The 18,252-nt window shown below is 41.9% G+C and overlaps 1 protein-coding gene across 1 annotated transcript in view; it reads right to left on the bottom strand.

Annotated features, from left to right (window-relative positions):
- Positions 1-6,909: 6,909 nt before the first annotated feature.
- Positions 6,910-18,252, bottom strand: part of PHAF1 (phagophore assembly factor 1) — a 32,558-nt gene continuing 21,215 nt past the window's right edge. Inside the window, exons 8-17 of the mRNA XM_074152144.1 lie at positions 17,542-17,654; positions 15,743-15,876; positions 15,077-15,160; positions 14,796-14,878; positions 13,959-14,002; positions 11,869-11,912; positions 10,994-11,052; positions 9,388-9,460; positions 8,847-8,932; positions 6,910-8,721 (exon numbers count right to left, since the gene is read on the bottom strand). Of these exons, the coding sequence (XP_074008245.1) occupies positions 8,652-8,721; positions 8,847-8,932; positions 9,388-9,460; positions 10,994-11,052; positions 11,869-11,912; positions 13,959-14,002; positions 14,796-14,878; positions 15,077-15,160; positions 15,743-15,876; positions 17,542-17,654 (790 nt within the window). The 3' untranslated portion in view covers positions 6,910-8,651. The remainder of the gene's footprint in view (positions 8,722-8,846; positions 8,933-9,387; positions 9,461-10,993; positions 11,053-11,868; positions 11,913-13,958; positions 14,003-14,795; positions 14,879-15,076; positions 15,161-15,742; positions 15,877-17,541; positions 17,655-18,252) is intronic.

The following is an 18,252-nucleotide window of genomic DNA, read 5'->3' as shown; positions in this document are numbered from 1 at the left end:
AGTTGAGCTGGGAGTTTACAGACCCCAAACATGAGCCATAATACACTGGGGAAATGCTGCAGAGCTGTGCTGCACCCCTTGCAGTTTATTAAATTTGACTCACTGCTACAGCAGGCAAAAAGTCTTTAACTTCATCCAAGCTGGAGATTTTTTTCCTAGAAGATGGAGTTCTTTCCAGAAAACCCTGAAACCCTCGGTGTGTATGAGAACTGGCAGGAAGGACCCCCTACGCACCTTTCTGATGCATCTCAGAAAAACAAACCCATCCGTTTCGGAACGAAATTCTGGGCAGCTTTTATTAACTGCCTAATTCAAAGCACCAGTCAGGGGTTTGCTACAAAGCCTTGCCTGGCAACTTTTTTTCATGACTAACCCATGATAAGAAAACATAAAAAACATCCTAAGTGGGTTCCTCCGGTAGCAGGGAAAGCAAGCAGCCTTCCTCGAGACAGACATAAACGTCTGAAGCTAATAGAGTACAGTAGGGTTTATTGAGTCCCAGGGATCCGCACATGGTCAAATTTTGTTCCTACTGTACATAAGTAGCCAGATTTGGTCACTCTAACGAGCAGAGCTGGCTTGAGCCGCACATTCAGCACCTCCGAATGCATCTCTGAACACACAAACTGGCAGAGAACGCCAAGATCCATCACTCGGTCAGGCCTCCGCTGGCTAAGGCATCATAAAAAGTAAAGCCAAAGACAGCTCTGAAGCAATTGAGTGTTAAAAATATTGTGCTTCCTGTCTGCTCTTTAATTATTCATCTCGCTCCAGCAGGTTCTCGGAAGCAAACCCCGACTGCAAAATCAAACAGTACAAACTAACTGAACGGCTCAAGAGAATCCTCACTAAATATCGGCACTGAGAACGTTCCCTGGAGACCATCAGCCTGGGTGGAAAAATGTCTACCCCAAAGCCCCATGTGAAGAACGGCTGAGCTCCCGAGTTGTTTCTTTCAGCTGTAGCTGCAGGTCTCAGCAGCCCTGAAAATCAGCCCACCGTGTTTCCTTAACGATGCTACTAACTCTACTGACATTCGGCACAACCCATAAAGCTTTAAAGTCCAACTTTTCATGATTTTGTAGGCTTTACGCTCAGTAAGAAAACCATGCTGAGGAATGAAAGGAAACTAAATCCCAAAGGAGGAGCGCATCTTGCCTCCCTCCTAGAGCAGCAAACAGCTCCCCCACCCGTCCTGACCAGCCCAACGCTCTCTCCGATTCACCAAGACCCAGCTCAGGGATCTCCTCTCCCTCTCTCCCTTTCCCAGCCCGTCCCAGTACCAAGACCAGGGAAAAACCATAAAATAACACAGGTCGGCAGCGACTGCCTTGTCCCCAAGAGGGCTGAGGGAGCTGGGTGGGAATAAAGCCGTGATATTAAGACAAAGGCTCACTGTGACCACAGAAGCAAGGGAAAAGTGAGAAACAATCCCAGTAGGCTCCGTACTTATAGATGCAACCCAGCAAGGAACAGGGCAAACTCGGGGTTTCAGGGGTTCGGTTTTTCTACGAGAGCAGCAAAGGTTAAAAAAGGAATACAGTGACTGAGGCTGGTTTGATTCTTTAGTTGATTAGACTGCACACTGGCAGGGATTTTTATTTTTTTTTTGTGATTGGTATTTAAAATAAATGTCTCTCTGAAGGATACTAACAGTGGAACGAAACGTATGCACCAAGGGGAATATGTAGCACAGGTGCAAAACATTAAGGTACTTAAAACCAGCTTCCAAGACTGCAACATGCAGTACTTTAAAATGACCAATCTAGTAACATTTAAAGGGGAATTAGGGTATGAAAGAGAAAAGGTTGCGTTAAAGTATTGCAGTGGAGTCCACAACCCAAGTCACTGTTACAACGGTACCTTACACCACGGTAAGTGACCTACTCTGCAAACTCCAGCTTACCTTTGCCACTGCTTCAAGCGCTCGAGAGTTCCCAGATCACGAGAAGGAACGGTTTTGTCGGCTGGCAAAATACACGTCCTCACAAACAAAGCAAAAGCCTTGGATTTAAGGTTTGGCAGATGAAACATTTAAACAGTGACTTTGTTAGTTACAGCTAAAATTCACACAGGTGGAGAATATGGTATTTAAGTTCAACCTGAAGCCTCCAAGTAACCCATGCAGCCCCTGCAAAACCAAATCCCTTCGCGGGTGCAGTTTTCACTGGGTGAACTGGTAATGACGGAATTGTCAGAGTTGGAAGGGACCTCTAGAGATCATCTAGTCCAACTCCCTTGCTAAAGCAGGGTTGCCCAGAGCACATCACTCAGGACTGCATCCAGGCGGGTCTTGAAGATCTCCAGAGAAGGGGACTCCACACCCTCCCTGGGCAGCCTCTTCCAGGGCTCTGGCACCCTCACCGGAAAGAAGTTTTTCCTCATATTTAAGTGGAACTTCCCATGTTCCAGCTTGTGCCCGTTGCCCCTCATCCTGTCGCTGGAAACCACTGAAAAGAGTCCGGCTCCATCATCCTTCAAACCACCCTTTAGGTACTTGTAAACATATATATATTATATATATGTATATGTACACATATATATATTATACCCTGGCCTTGAACAAAGCCCCCTACTTCATTAACTCCCCATCCTATGTTAATGCTCCAGAGTTACATCTTCAGTAAGCTCAGTTTTTAATCCTCCCCTTATTTTGCTTCAACCATACCTTACCTCCAAAACATCCTGGCGCATACCCAGTGACAGGACGAGGGGCAAGGGGCACAAGTTGGAACATAGGAGGGTCCACTCAAATATGAGAAAGAATTTCTTCACGTTGAGGGTGACAGAGCCCTGGAACAGGCTGCCCAGGGAGGTTGTGGAGTCCCCTTCTTTGGAGATTTTCAAGACCCGCCTGGATGCAGTCCTGAGTAACATGCTCTGACATGCTCTGGGCAATCCTGCTTCGGCAGGGGAGTTGGACTAGATGATCTTTATGGTCCCTTCCAACTCTAAAAAAAATTCAGTGAAATTCAGTGAAATACCTTACGTGAAAAGAAGCAACCAGAACTCATTTGCATTCTATTAACCCCCCCAAAACAGGCAGTGATGTATTCATTTGGGGACACGTGCTGTGTCAGGTTGTGTCTGACAGGATCGGCCAGAGAGGACAGGGTTGGTGCAATCAAGATAAAAGAGGTAAAATAAAAGGTGTTTATGGGGCAAAAGCTGACATGGAACAACTGTATCTGCAGAGCTGGCACAAACTACCTTTTTTTTGCATCATGACACCAAAAATTATTCTGAACTCCAAGAACACAACCAGCCCATGTGGAATCCTGCCATATCAGACATCTTGGTCCTCATCCGAATGACTCTGGAGCAAGCAAATAGCTACAGCATGGATATAATACTTCTTCCCAGGTAACAGCCACACAGCTTCACACGCAAGCAGATTTACTTCTTATGTACGTCTGGAGCCACCAAACACAAAATCTAACAGAAGTTCTGCTTATAAGCGACTAACAGGCTCGAACAACACATAGAAAGTCAACACGAAGCGGGCACCAACCCCCTCAGTTTCCCTTTGGAATCCACCAGCTGGAGTCTGACCTCCAGCCAGCCCCCGATAACCATGAGTCACCGTAACGCTGAGCCGCCAGGGAAAGATCCTCTTTTAAACCAGTTGGATGGGAGTTGAGGAATGTGAAGGACCACGAGCACATGAATCAATTCTCAGACACCACCACCCGACTACTATTTCAGCACAAAAAGAACCATGTTTAAGGCCAGGTTGGATGGGGCTTTGAGCAACCTGGTCTGGTGGGAGGTGTCCCTGCCCAGGGCAGGGGAGTTGGAACTCGATGATTTTTAAGGTTCTTTCCAACTCTAACCATTCTATGATTCTATGTTTAGAATTAGAAGCACGATGATTCCTGGCGACAGAAAACTGGGTTTTCTTGAGAGGAACTGCATTTTGGAGAAGAGAGGGCTCTAGTATTACACAGCAGCACAGATCTATATAGCACTGCCCGAAATATTCACAGGAGTCCAGGGACTGTTTGCAGGCCTGAAGAATACGGGAAGAAATGTCAGCTTCACCTCCAAAGGGCACAACAATAAGGGTTTTTAAGTGGAAACAAATGAAATAATGTGGAAAATACTACAATATTCAAGTTAAGCAGAGACCCACACAAACTCCTAATTTTGATAAAAAGGCACACATCAAAATGGGATCATATGCACAATGCGTTTTATTAAAAATGCAATTGTACTTAATGTTATATCAAACAGCTGTATCGTATAAAACCAAAATGATGGACCACCAATGCAGGATCTGCGTCAAACCATACGTAACTCCCAACAAGGGCACCCACAGAGACAGGATCTGACACAGCCCAAATCTCTTGGTTCCTTTGGGAGAGGAAGGCGATGCCCACTGCCCAGCTGGCCCGGCAGAGCAGGAGCTGGCACGCTGCTGCACCTCCGCAAGGAGCAGCAGTCACTTCAGACTGACATTCCTTCCTCTCTTCCTTCTGGAGATGCAAAACTGCAATCAGTCCCCCCCCTCCTCACACTCCTAAACTTCTCATCCTGGCAAGTCCTGAAAGCTCCACGCCAGCTCCCCCAGCACATCAGCACACGAACAGCTTGGCTTAGGCCAAATAGCAGCAAACAAATCAAAACATCTCAGAGAAGCTGAGGGACACAGAATCTAGTTGGAGGTCCATAATAAGTGGTGTTCCCCAGGGAGTCAGTACTGGATCCAGTCCTCTGCAATATATTCATCAATGACCTGGATGAGGGGATGGAATGTACCCTCAGCAAGTTCGCTGATGATACAAAACTGGGAGGGATCATTGACATGCCGGAGGGCTGTGCTGCCATACAGCAAGACCTGGACAGGCTGGAGAGTTGGGCAGAGAAACCTGATGAAATTCAACAAGGGCAAGTGTACGGTGCTGCACCTGGGTAGAAATAACCCCCTGTACCAGGACAGGTTGGGGGCTGACCTGATGGAGAGCAGCTCTCAGGAGAAAGACCTGGGAGTCCTGGTGGACAATAGGATGACCATGAGCCAGCAATGGGCCCTTGTGGCCAAGAAGGCCAATGGCATCCTGGGGGGCATGAGGAAGAGTGTGGCCAGCAGGTCGAGAGAGGTCATCCTGCCCCTCTGCTCTGCCCTGGGGAGGCCCCATCTGGAGCACTGGGTCCAGATCTGGGCTCCCCAGTTCAGGAAGGACAGGGAACTGCTGGAGAGGGTACAGCAGAGGGCTACAAAGATGATGAGGGGCCTGGAGCATCTCTCTTATGAGGAGAGGCTGAGGGACTTGGGTCTTTTTAGTCTGGAGAAGAGAAGGCTGAGGGGGGATCTGATCAATGCTTATAAATACTTAAAGAGAGGGTGTCAGGAGGATGGGGCCGGTCTTTTTTCAGTGGTGCCCAGGGACAGGACAAGAAAAAATGGACACAAACTTGGATATAAGAAGTTCCATCTAAACATGAGGAGGAACTTCTTTCCTGTGAGGGTGGCAGAGCCCTGGAAGAGGCTACCCAGGGAGGTGGTGGAGTCTCCTTCTCTGGAGACATTCCAAACCCGCCTGGACACGTTCCTGCACAACCTGCTCTGGGTGGACCTGCTTTGGCAGAGGGGTTGGACTGGATGATCTCCAGGGGTCCCTTCCAACCCCACATCATTCTGTGATTCTGTAAAGCGAGCTACGAATGGCTGCGATCTCAAAGGGCGGGTGAGGGAACCCAAAAGAGCTGCTCCGCATCATCTCCCTGTGCTTTTCTTCTGCTCTACCTCTCCCAAAAGTCAAACGCTTTGTGCTCAGCCCATCCCCAGTGGCCAAGATGCAAAGCTGCCTTTAACTTTCGTCTGTTGGAGGAACTTTTCAAGATGGGGGGACTGACCTAGAGAAGTATCTGGGCTGTTAAGAGCACATTTCATTATCTACACTATTTTAATCACTTGGACTCACCAGCATGTTACAAGCGAAGATGGGAGTCGCTGAAGTCGTTAAATACCTTTGGTTTGCTGCTGTCGCTGCCATCCTGTCCTAAGCCTGGAGGCGCACCAACAGCAACAGTCCTGACCTCTCACTGCTGAAGAATTTCAACTGAATATGCCTGACAGCAGGATAGTGGTAGCACCTGCGTAGCTGTTACTCAAACTGTCTCCTTCTGCAGCTAATCTGGAGTCATTATTAGAAAAGGATTAATCAAAATTAATGCAAATTACTAGGATTGCTGCCATATTTTAGCAACAAGCATCAGCATGCACACCATCTCAATCCAGAGATCATAAAATTCTCTTGGTGGGATGAAAATACCCATTGAGCCAAGCACTATGCAAGGTCATTTTATATTCCAAAACAGAGGGATGCTGGAGGAGGGAGAGCCAAGTGCTCTAACCCTACATTATGAAGCCCAGGCAGGAGAAAGGCAAATGGAAACAGGAGTCCCATTAACCCCTAAACTACTCCAGGGCAAGCGTACGCTCAGTGCTTTTCTGTTGAAGCACCTTAGGGCACAAGCAAGTGGTATGACAACCCCCATTTGCTCCTTCTACTGCAGCCATTTCTTCCATTCTGCTGTGCCATAGTCAAACTCTTTGAAGCTTGAATCAATTTTAGTGATACCCAAAGGTTAACACGAGCGCAACAACTGCGTTTTTGAACACAATACAGTGTTATTTACCGTACTTTAAAGACTTCCCTTCTCCGCTTTGGGGCAAAAATTTATAATATGCTTTCATGTATCTACTAGGAAACAGACTGCAAGTTACATTAGTTTTTATACCACTTCTTCGGAGAACACAACACATCGGCTGTAAAGGAGGAACACTAGTCAGCTACTTCAAATATAACTTCTGAAAGACAGTAAAATAAAAAGGACTAACTGATAGGAAAAAAAAAAGCAAAAACGTCCATGACTTTATTACAAAAACACCCAGCAACTGTATTTAACACAAAAACAGTAACTGAGAGTCTCATTTTATTTTTCTTTCAGTGTACATGCTCATTATTATTCCATTTAATTTACAGAAGGGCTATGTAAAATGAAATTAAAATTAGAGAGGAAACAAAAGGAAGGTTGAGGCATAGAATTTTCTTAGCAAGCAATGATCACAGGAGACAGCACAGATTGAACAGGGGTTCAACAGGAGTGACACCTAGGGATAAAGGTGAACAGTAACTTTTTCCTTATCCATTAGATTCTCCATGGGGCTTTTTTGTTTGTTTTAGCAAAACAGTTCAGAGTATCACAGTATACAGGAAGACTAAATGGCAAAGAACGTCTCACACACACACACACCACATTTATCCCTGCTACTGGTCCAGGATCCAAAACTGCAGTTAACATTCGATTTCCTATCTCTCATTCATTGATAAACTATACAGGATTACACTGTACATGGAGTTAAAATTACAAAAATGTCATATTTACAAAATCTGTACACACATAGTAAAACTCACAAAATTGTCATCTATGTATCACAAGTTGCTACACCAAAATATTAAAAATGGGATAAAATTATACATTTCTCTTGTCCATTTTTAAAAAGGGTTCAATATTTCAAAGACAGACCACCTATTTCCCCCAAATAAGACTGGTAAGAGAACTAGAAACCTAAAGTATCCTCCTGGGATAAAAATGTTGCGAGCAGCATCTCCCAACTAGAAAGAAGCCTATATCCTGTCTGCTGGGGTGGGGTGTGCAGTTAGCATGTATGTACAGAAATGGTGAAACTACAATAAGGATGTCTTTGGCTAAACCTTTGGCATAAATTAAAATCATACATCAAAAAGTTACAGAAAAGGTTTTCTCGGTGATGGCAGAGCTCGGGGATTTCTTTCTGAGATACCATTATATACAGTTTTTCTTTCTCTAAGGAAACAGAGTAGGAATAAAGGGGTTTGGAACAGAGGCAAATGAGGCAACGTTATTTCTTCATTAAATTTTTCTGTAGTATGAAAAATTGTATCAAACCTTTTCACTAAAACACAATTCAAACACAGAAACAACCTCTTCCAGAATTATTTTTTTTTTTTGAAACTGCATATGAAAAAAAAAAAAATTAGTAAACCAGCCATGGCAGAAAAAAAATTGTTTCAGCGTATCAAGTACATATTAGTGCAGGAAGGTGGACAAATTTGATCCACTGTATAAATAAGCTTTATGCACAGCGTACATTAAATAACCATCACACCCCACTCACACCCAGTACACAGATGCTCCTCAGTGAAGATAAACGTTTATCAAGTAATTAAAGTGTATGTAGTGCAAATGTTACAACCAAGTATTATGCACATGCTACTTGCTTGGTTTAAAGTTACACAAAGATGTGGTGCCTGAAATCATGGACATATATACATCCTTGTCACACTTGGTACAATGTCCTAAGCCACAGAAATACCGATGTGTTTATATCTATATATATACACACACACGTTTTCTTAAAATGTGACCACCACATCAATACAGTAACACAAACGGACTAAAAATCAATACCTGCTTCCAGATGCTCCAAGGCTCAGAAAGTTTGTGCTTCTAACTCTTGCAGTCATTACGTGCCCCCTCTTTCATTTTCCCCCCTTCTGCCAGCTGAGAAGGGGAGGGACAGTCTCTTCGGGTCTGTGCTGCATAGGATGAGGGCAACCGAGAGGAATAAACGACGGCACAGGCACCTAAGCTGCTTTCCTCCATCAACAGTTCCATGCCCCATGATGAAGGGTTGAGAGAATTTCCCCTCCACACCGCTCCTGGGTGGAAAGGCTTATTGAAGAAAAAAAATATAATAAATCATAACGTGCTTTCCATATTATAAGTGGCAGCAAATCAAGGCACGCTGTACTAATTTTGTAGCATTGAGATTAGCTGACTTTGCAGGGGATGCTCACTGGGGAAGGTCTGATGTTCTCAACTGGCTGCTGGGCCGCGTTGGGCCATACAGAGTAACAGAAGCTATGTGATTATTCTGCATCACCTGCAAAAAAAGATGGCAGGGAAAAAGGGAAATTAAAAGAATTGTACACTAAACAGGAACTTGGAAGAGTGAAAAGGGTGAATACGGAACTGATCTGCCTGGAAAAAAGAAATCCCAACAACAAACGAATGCAACGAGCTCTCAGCTAGTTCCTAAAAACAGGTCTCTAGATCTCTGTGACACATCCATCCACCACTACTGGGAGCTGAGCGCATGCGTCTCCTGCTCCTACGAGTTCCAGGTGACAAACCTGAAGTGCCAGCTTCAACATGCAAACCCACAGCCTCAGAGAAGAGATTGGAAAGTTGCCCGTTTCTGCCAGTAAGCTTTAAAAATACAGCCACTCCCAAGCACTGGCTTTTATTGAAATGGGAAATAAGCAGCCAAATATATAATATAATAGCAAACGCCTCATCTTCTCTTGCTCATACAAATAGGGAAGTTTTTCTCCTAACCTCAAAGATCATTCGTTGCAGTCCAAAGCAAAAGGTTGACCCAAATGGGTTAGTGTTGTTCGGAGATGACGACCTGAACAGAAAAGAGGGGGAAAAAAAAAAAATAATAAAAATGGATGTGTGAGGATCAGGAACTTCTTAGGGAAGAATAATCACTCAGTAACTGCATCTTTACCATGGCTTTCATCAAGTAGATCTACATTACGCAACACCACTGCCAGACTCCAAGTGAGCCAGAGGATACCTCTGCTTAGCACCAGAGCCATTACTAACTCAGGGAGAGAAAGGAGTCAAAGAGTTACTAATGACCTCTACAGGAAAACTTGCCTTGACTGAACTTTAACAGGAAGAACCCTGAAAATAAACAGATACATAGACAAACACCATGCAACTTACTATAAATTATTTTTCTGCAAGATCCTTTCTCACTCTTCAATCTACTTTGTTTCTCAGCCTTTACCAAATGTATTTCCTATATGTGGTCTATTAATTCACTGGTTTTATCATGTTAGAAAATTACACTGTAAGATGCTGAAATAGAATAATCCAAATTTTTATTAAACAATATTTTTCAACATTAATGTATAATTTGTCCTTCAGATATTTCCAGTATTTCTGGATCATATATATGACAGCAGAAGACTCCTGCTGACTGCAATGGATTTTAGATTACAGCCAAAAAAAAAACAACCCTAGAAAATATTTACCTTTTGGTTGTCAGTTTCTCAAATTGCGTATCTGAGACATTTGAGATGTGCTCAGTAAAGCAACCTCTGGTTGAACTACTCTCTACAACACAGATGAAAAATAGAAGGGCTCTATGTAATCACTATTTCACCCCAGCTTTGCTTTACATGGCTTCTCCTCTAATGATCTCACTGGAATAAAACAGGAATAAGGGGGAGCAAAGGGCACAATGATTTAGCAGGGGGAAAAAAAAAAAAAAAAAAATCAAACTCAAAATCATATGAAAGCCTGATAAAAACACCTTATTAGGTGGTGTGTATATCTGAAATTGCTGCAGTGTTTCCACAGTCCCCATGACTTACACTTGTCGCAAGATAAATCATAGCTTCATATCATATCGTGCAAAGAGGCAATGCCTACTTAACCCATCACCCAGCTCAGCCCCTGGGGAAACACTGCAATTGTAAGGACTATTCTAGCATCAGTCAGCCTAAAAGAACTGCAGAACTACCATGTCTGTTCATAAAACCAGAACTTCTTCAGACAGACTGCTACCATATATACTACGTGTATACGCTGTATGATGTCACGTTGTTGAAATGCATGCAACCATTATAAAAAAAACCAACCCTACAGTATGTATTACACATAAAGAGAGAGACTTCTTTATATGCTGCTTAGCTCTTCTCTGGATTTTACAGTTCAAGGAACTTTGGAAATTTCATTCCAAAGTTTTCCAAGTTTTCATTCTGCATGTCGGTCTACTTCATCCGAGAGCAGCCTTGTTAGCAACCAAAGAGTCTGAAACTAGAGCAGCAAAGCAGCCTAAAAGTAGTTAGTGCAGTAAACACCCTTTCTCTGCCTAAATTTATCCTCTGTTATCAGTTCAATCCCTGCCAAGAAAAATAGAGGTCTTTACCTGTGAAGTACCACTGGCTTCTCTACAGGGTGCCCCAGAAGATCCTGAATACTGTCCCACTGGAAATATAGTAAAGATTTTGTGTTAAAATGAGGCACGGGGAAACTCTTCTTTTTATCTAGGATGAGAATGGTGTACAGTTTGTTTTGTGACATGCTCACTTGCCAAATAACATAGAAGTTGTATTTACAGAAGTATTTTGTGACCAAAGCCATACTCCACTAATGGAAACTGTCCATTGCCAGGGCATCCTCTCGGGGTTTATTCTCATTTTTGTCTCAAAATAGCTTTGAATTAAAATTATTAGTATAAAAAAATTCTATGGGTCTTATGGGTAAAATCTGACTGGAAAGTCTTGTAGCATTTCAGAGAACAAAGCAGCTGTGTGAAACCTCAGCAAAATATCCTCTTACATACCTTTGCAGAGGGAAAAATAGCATCACTGCTGCCTCTTGGAAAAGAGGAGGAAGGTTGCACTATTTAATGATTGGGAATGTTTTCAGACTCTAAGCAGACTTAAGAAGCTGAAGTTTCACACACAAGACTGAAGTCAGTCAAAGCAACAACAGATGCAAGTAATTCAAATCAAAAATCAAAGAATGGCAGCTTCCAGGTTGCTGACTCTAATTTTTTTTCTTCCCAGTACGGGAATTAAAATTCACCAAGGAAAGTCTCCATTTGGCAGCCCAGGAGTCATTTTAATCCTTAAATGTTTAAACCACAAAACATACATTAGCTTTTGGCCTTCAACCTTTTTATTTTATAACGATACTGTACAACTGCTATTATTTCTTCAAAGCGCATTGCAAATTCAGCATAGATCGTTTAGATGGTTTAGGAAAAGAAGGAAAACATTCAGTTCCGCGCAGACTTACCTTGCTGTACGTTGTACACGTTTCGGTCTGTGAATCAGCACTATCTACGAGAGAAAAACAGAAAAGTCCTTATAGCTTGTGCTTGAAAAGTCTCCTGTCTAACCCTTTATTTTGGGAGGTTCAGAGAGAAGGAGACATAGAAGCATTAGATCAGTTCATATACAAGTTTACCAGCATTTACTAGCCACCAGAATTGTCAACATTAAGCGCCAGTGAAGGTGATTAAACAAATCTGCCTATTTAGAGTGAGCTCTAACACTCTATATGTTTAAGCTATAATCTTACACGTAAGAACGTCAGCGTAAGAGGAACTACATCGACTTGCATGAGGCTAAGATGCCTCATCAAGGCAGCACGATGTGCCACTCGCTCCCCTGCACTTGGGGAGGAAGCTGCCTAAAGCAGAGCTCAGGAGCTGGCAGGGCTAAAATGCCGCTTTTTCCGAAACAAAGATAGGGAATTACAGCCCCCGGTATAATTCTTGTGGAAAAAAGAAAAAACAAACAAACAAACAAAAAAACCCCAACCTTGTATGTATTAAATAACAAAAAAGCTGCAGGCAAGGACAGCATTGCATTTCCACTTAGAGCCTTAAAAATAAATTGTTTGCTGATGGTTTCAAGCACTGTTCCATACATACATTTGGGGACTTCCTGAAGCACTGGGAACGAAGCTAGACACTAAACAAGTCAAACACAGCAAACAGCCTTTAATTTGAAAGCTCCTCTGTATTTTCCACCTGCTAAATAAACCCGGTCTCTTTGAGTTGAAAGAGTTTGATGTCTGTGCAACTTGAACTCTGGCTGTCAATTTATTGTCTGAAGTTGAACTACAGAAAGGAGTTAAAAAAAAGCTGCATGAGGCACTGCCACCAGACGTTAAAAGATGGGGGTCTTCGTAAATTTTATAACATTTGTTTACAGCTTGTTACACCTCCTGAACGTAAGCTAAAGACCAGAAAGGTCAGTTTAAAAAAAAGCAAACAAACAACAAGCAAACCACAAACAAAAAACCAGACATATTCAGAAGGGATTCATGGTACTGCTTGAGGTAAATAAAAATTATCAGTAATTAATGCCTTTGAAGTATTGCACAATAACCCAAGGGAAAAGAATTTTTAAAGCAAGCAGAATTTTCACACTTACTCTCTTGGCTGAAGTACAAATCTGCTTTCATATAAGCTTGTATATACATACATTGTTTTTCCAGGTTTTTATTCCTCTACATGCTCAAACAGCTGTGACAGCCACGGGAGAATTGCACTTTACACCAGTAAGTGCTTTCAGTGAAAACCTACCAAAATGAAGAAAGTATCCCTGGCCAAAACCCAGCCAGCGTCCAGTTTTCCCTGGATAATCAAAACACATGCCTTCCCAGTATCCCTATTAATTCTTACAATAAAGAAGTCTACATCAATCACTGCGATCTTCCATCAAACAACGTTCCACGTGCTTTGTTGAGATTATTTACATGCACAGAGCTGGGCACATCTAAATATCTTGTAGAATTCAGCGCTACTGATTTTTTTTTTTTTATATACGTGTGTGTGTGTATTTTCAAGTGGAGATTTTTAAGTGAAAACAACAGACATACTTTGTCTATAGCACACAGAGCCAACACATTCCAGGTGTTTGCTCTCATTTGCAGCTAAATCAGTTTATATTAAATATCACGAATGAGCCTTTCAAGAGCAAGTTCAACATTTAAAGTGCAACAGCGGATTGGAGAGATCAGCTCAGACTAACGTTGCCTTCCAGATTTTGAGACTCCAGGTACAAGGCAATTGACCTTAGCAGATTGGCAGCATTACAGAAAATAAGTGTTGTTGCAGCTAAATATTCACCTGATCCAAGTAAGTAAACAAGGTCGTGTAAGTAAAATCAGAGAACTGATGAACCTCTCCTGAAGTATCTTTTTCATTTAAAAAACCAAAAACCTAAACTCAAAATTTCTCCTCCGTCTCAACGACATTCGCTGTTAGCATCCTCTGATGATGAAGGGTGCATTAGAAATGAAAACTGAACGTATCTCCCCTTTGAGCTTTTTGTGGCACGCGCCCCCTGAAGCAGGACAACAGCTGAGCTACTCACCTCGCTTAATGACTAGTGGAATCTTGAATTCACAGCGATGGTAACTAGAAAGCGCAAATTGTAAAGCTATTAGAAAACAGAAGACCCAAAATAAACCGTGTAGGGTAAACTTAGGGCACTTAATAATCAGTTTAATGAAATGTCACATGAATAATAAATTGAGAGTCTCAATGATAACAGATTAAAAAGAAAAGAGTTCTCACATCTATTTTCTACATCAAAAAAGGCAGCAGGCTGGCAACGTCCTAAAATAACTTTCTAAAGGACACAAAACGTCCTTCAGCACAAATTACTCTGCTGTTACAGAGTGGATGGAGAAATACTCAGCTCAGAAACAGTACTATGGATTTCTCTATCACTAATGCCAACTGCTTGAAAACACGTTCGCTTCAATCAGACATCTAATCACTTACTCCTTAGCTCATATTCCTCCCCTAAAGAGTTTACATTTAAAAAGTATTGAAAATACGTTCAGAAGCATGAGGGAATATTTCTTTTTAATCACTAACTGAAATACTGTCGAGAAAAAGCCAGCAGCCTACCTGCCAGTAAATGGACACTTGCTAATACAAAGCTTGCCTCTAGCAAGAGTTTGCACATTATAGCTGGACCTTACCTCATTTACTGCTTTAAGATATGCTGGACAATATATAGGCATTGAAAAAGAAAACCATAAGGAAAAAAAAAGGTGCTAATAGCGAGGGCTGAAACCTCCATGGGTTACCAGATACACCAAAGACACTTGGGAAAAACTACTTGAATTCTATGAAGGGAAAATAAGATTTTCTTTTCCTGTGTTTTAAAATACTCTTTAACAGATCGGTTCTTTACACTCACATGTTGAAGTTGTAATGACCAGGGTAATTTGTATGCAGGACAAATTTCTTCACCTTGTGAGTGTTTGCATCAAAGAGAATATCCTATTGAATAAAAAAAGACAGAGACACAGACATGAAGCAATCTGGATAAAGGAAAGTGGCTTTTCCCAAACCAACCTGAGATCAGTTACAACAGTACCCGTGTATTTCATTTCTCCCAGCCTTTGGCCCTCTGAAAGGCTTGCTGTGTGACTAAATCAAAACTCGACCTAAATTTGTTTACAGAAGCTTCCCACTCACCACTCCAAGCGTGAAATAGTTGAAGAAGTAGTCATTGCACTTTGATGGGACCTGCTTATGGGGCGAGGGCGAATGGATTTTCATCTGCAAGAAACACATTTTTCAGATGTATTTAGTAATGCTCACAAAAGATGAGTGCCGTTCACAACATCACCACGTCCAAACAAATTGCCATAATCTCACTTGAAGTCCTTGTTCAAATACGGAAGGCAACTGTGCTACATGACAGGACCGTCAGCTGCTTGCAGCGGCACAGTGATACAGCAGTGTTTTTCTTTAGTTATCTGAAGTAAAAGGCTTACTCATCAGGAAAAGATCAAAGTATATGCTAAAGTTATTGTACATAAAATATAACAAAAAAATTAGGGTGTACACACTTGTTAAGGCTCATTTGGATTCAGAAGCGCTTCCGTTTTAATCGATTTTTAAGCCAGTTAAAAATGATGCACATTTTTTTTTTTTAAACAGATTCACATCAATTTAGCTTAAAAAAAATCTTTTTAAAAATCAAATTCTATAACAGCTCATCCTGGTTTATTGTGCGTCAAGTGAAGCCCTCAATGTGCTACGTGGAAGCTTAGCTTCAGCGGCCTTGAAAAACGCAGCCCCCGTGATAAAACCAAGACAGCACTGAACGAAGTCATGTGCCTGAATCAATTCCCTCACCTTGTCTTCGGACTTGTAGAAGACTTTGTGCGGAGACCCCAGGGTGCTCAGCACATCCTGGCACGAATCACCAAAGTACACGCAACGCTCAAATACCCGCATCTTGGCATCGGCTAAAACACCCGGGCCACAACCTGAGGAATGGAAAACAACCCAAAATTCATCCTTCCCATCAGAGAATACATCAGCAAATCAATGCCAAAAGCTTAGCATTCCTCTATTTATCACAAACCAGCTGCATTCTTTAGACTGTAGTGCCAAAATAAATTTAACCCTTTATTTTGCAACAGTTTAAAACATTTCTTAAAGTGACGTACGTGCTGACTGTTGCACAGATCCCCATCTTAACCTCCAACTACACAGATGAATGGCTGACATGATAGGAGATGTTAAGAAATGGGAAGATCTTACAGCATGTGACCACATTTGCTTTCAGGAACGCGGCATCCTACATTTATGAGAACACACGTATGCATATGCAGCAATTACTGCAAAACACAGGATGTGCCCTAAACACACGCTTAGCTATTCTCACTATACATTATTTATGTAGCCAGCTACCCAATAAAATAAATCAGAAAAATCCGATTGAGTCATCCTTGATTTCTTAAGCAAGAGTTACTTAAAACTAATACACTTGCAGAGAAACTGGTGCTAGAAGAGGCGTATAATATCTTCTACAGAGGAGTTTCTGCAAACTTTAGCAAGACAAGAACAGCACATGGCCAGGTTGCCTCTCTGCAAGTTTTAGTCTGAACATTAGCAGTGTATTTTATTCATTGACAACATTTCCTTTAAGCTGCATATATGTATTTTTAACTAAACTGGCCACTCTACCTTAGAAGTGTCCAATTTCTCAAAATCATTTACATTATTATGATGTTATAGCTAACTCCTTCCCTAGTACACGAGGCTCTATGTTCCCTGTCCTAGGCAGCTCTCCATTATCTTCCTCTGTAAAGAGGGAAGCAAAGTAACTTGAAAATATCTGCTCCGTTTTTATTCATAATTTTTTATTTGTCATCTTAATTTTTCTCCTTTTTAACTTTTGCATATTGGGAATGAATTCCAAGTGTTTCCTCAATATCTGTACCGCTAGTAATCAGAAGAGGTCAAAAGCCGAGCCTGCTAATGAAAATTGTTAAAAATATCTTAGTATTCTTTCTTTAAAATACTGTCAAGTCTGAAGTCATGGTGACCGAACAAGGCTCCTTTGCAGTCATTATTTCTTTCCCTAATTTTTAAGAGCCCTCCCCTGTATCTAAAAGCGCACACAAGGAGGTCCTCATCAGCCTCTGTCGCTTTCACTGCTGTCTCCTACAGCAAATGAAAATGGAACTGAATTAAGAATGCAGTCTAAGGCTGCTGGCATTTTTAAAATCCTTCCAGAATTAATCACAAAAATATCAGCCTTATACAGCTCACAGGAAACTCAGAAAAAGCACGTGTACAGAAGGCTTCTGGATTTCTCATGTTGCTTTTTTTTCAATGATATAATTGCATCTGTTTTATTCTACACATGCACCTGGAGATAAATTCCGTTTCGCAGACCTGGAGCTACAGAGGACAGGGCTACAGTCCCCTGTGGTTTCTCCAGGGCCAGGGAAACGAAGCAGCAGCCAGACTCACCTTCACAGGGTTTTTATTGGGTTTTGTTTCCAATAGTTCAAAATAAGATATATGGAACACTTTGAAATCAACTGTAAAATATCACAAGTAACCTATGCTTAATTTATACAGGTTTACCCCTCTTTTCCCAAGGAAAGCAACCAGTTCAATGTTCTGAGTGCCACTAATACCTGCAGTGAGTAGGCGAAGCCGTAAACCTGAGGGTCCAGTTCCATCTCTCAGAACATCAACGTTCTCAGCGTACACATTACCAAGGAAACAGCTGAGGGGCATCAAGGGAGCCCTGAAACAAATAATTCAAAAACTATGTATAGGATTCACTTCATCTTCAAATTTTCCATTAACAAGCTGGTACTAGTTCATTGGAACAGAACACGTCAATTTTGACAAGGCTGCATTTAACTCAGACTGAAGATTAAAAGTCATATTAAACACAAGGATCAGAAAGTCTGGGGGAAAAAGAAGAGGAGGAAGAAGGCAGCACTCAAGCACAGGGCCTTTACTATTAATGAAAAAAACAGCAAGTTTCCAAGACTCTGGAAATTACCGAAACGGTATCTAGCCCTTGGATACCTGCTATGAGGATGCATCACTTCAGACTTCTCTTGGAAAAATTGAAATTGTACAGTGTTTAAAGATATCTACTCCTTGCACTAGGCACATCACCCAAACGCAGCAGAAAAGCCTTTGCTGTGATGTTCTCGCTGCCCTTGGGAAGATACTCCACAGCCCAGAATATAAATTCGGCTTGTAAAGGTACATCATTAACAACGGCGCTGCTTTCCTGGGACAGTTCTCATTTTAATTCAATTACAATAGTATTTGAGAAAATTCTAACAGCCCCAAGAAAAATATTTTCAACAGAAGGGCTGATTTTCTTC

Source organism: Numenius arquata, chromosome 8 (genome assembly GCF_964106895.1).
Source record: "Numenius arquata chromosome 8, bNumArq3.hap1.1, whole genome shotgun sequence".
NCBI classification, from domain to species: domain Eukaryota; kingdom Metazoa; phylum Chordata; class Aves; order Charadriiformes; family Scolopacidae; genus Numenius; species Numenius arquata.
Note: the sequence above shows the minus strand (reverse complement) of the source record. Positions and strands in the feature narration are given on the sequence as shown.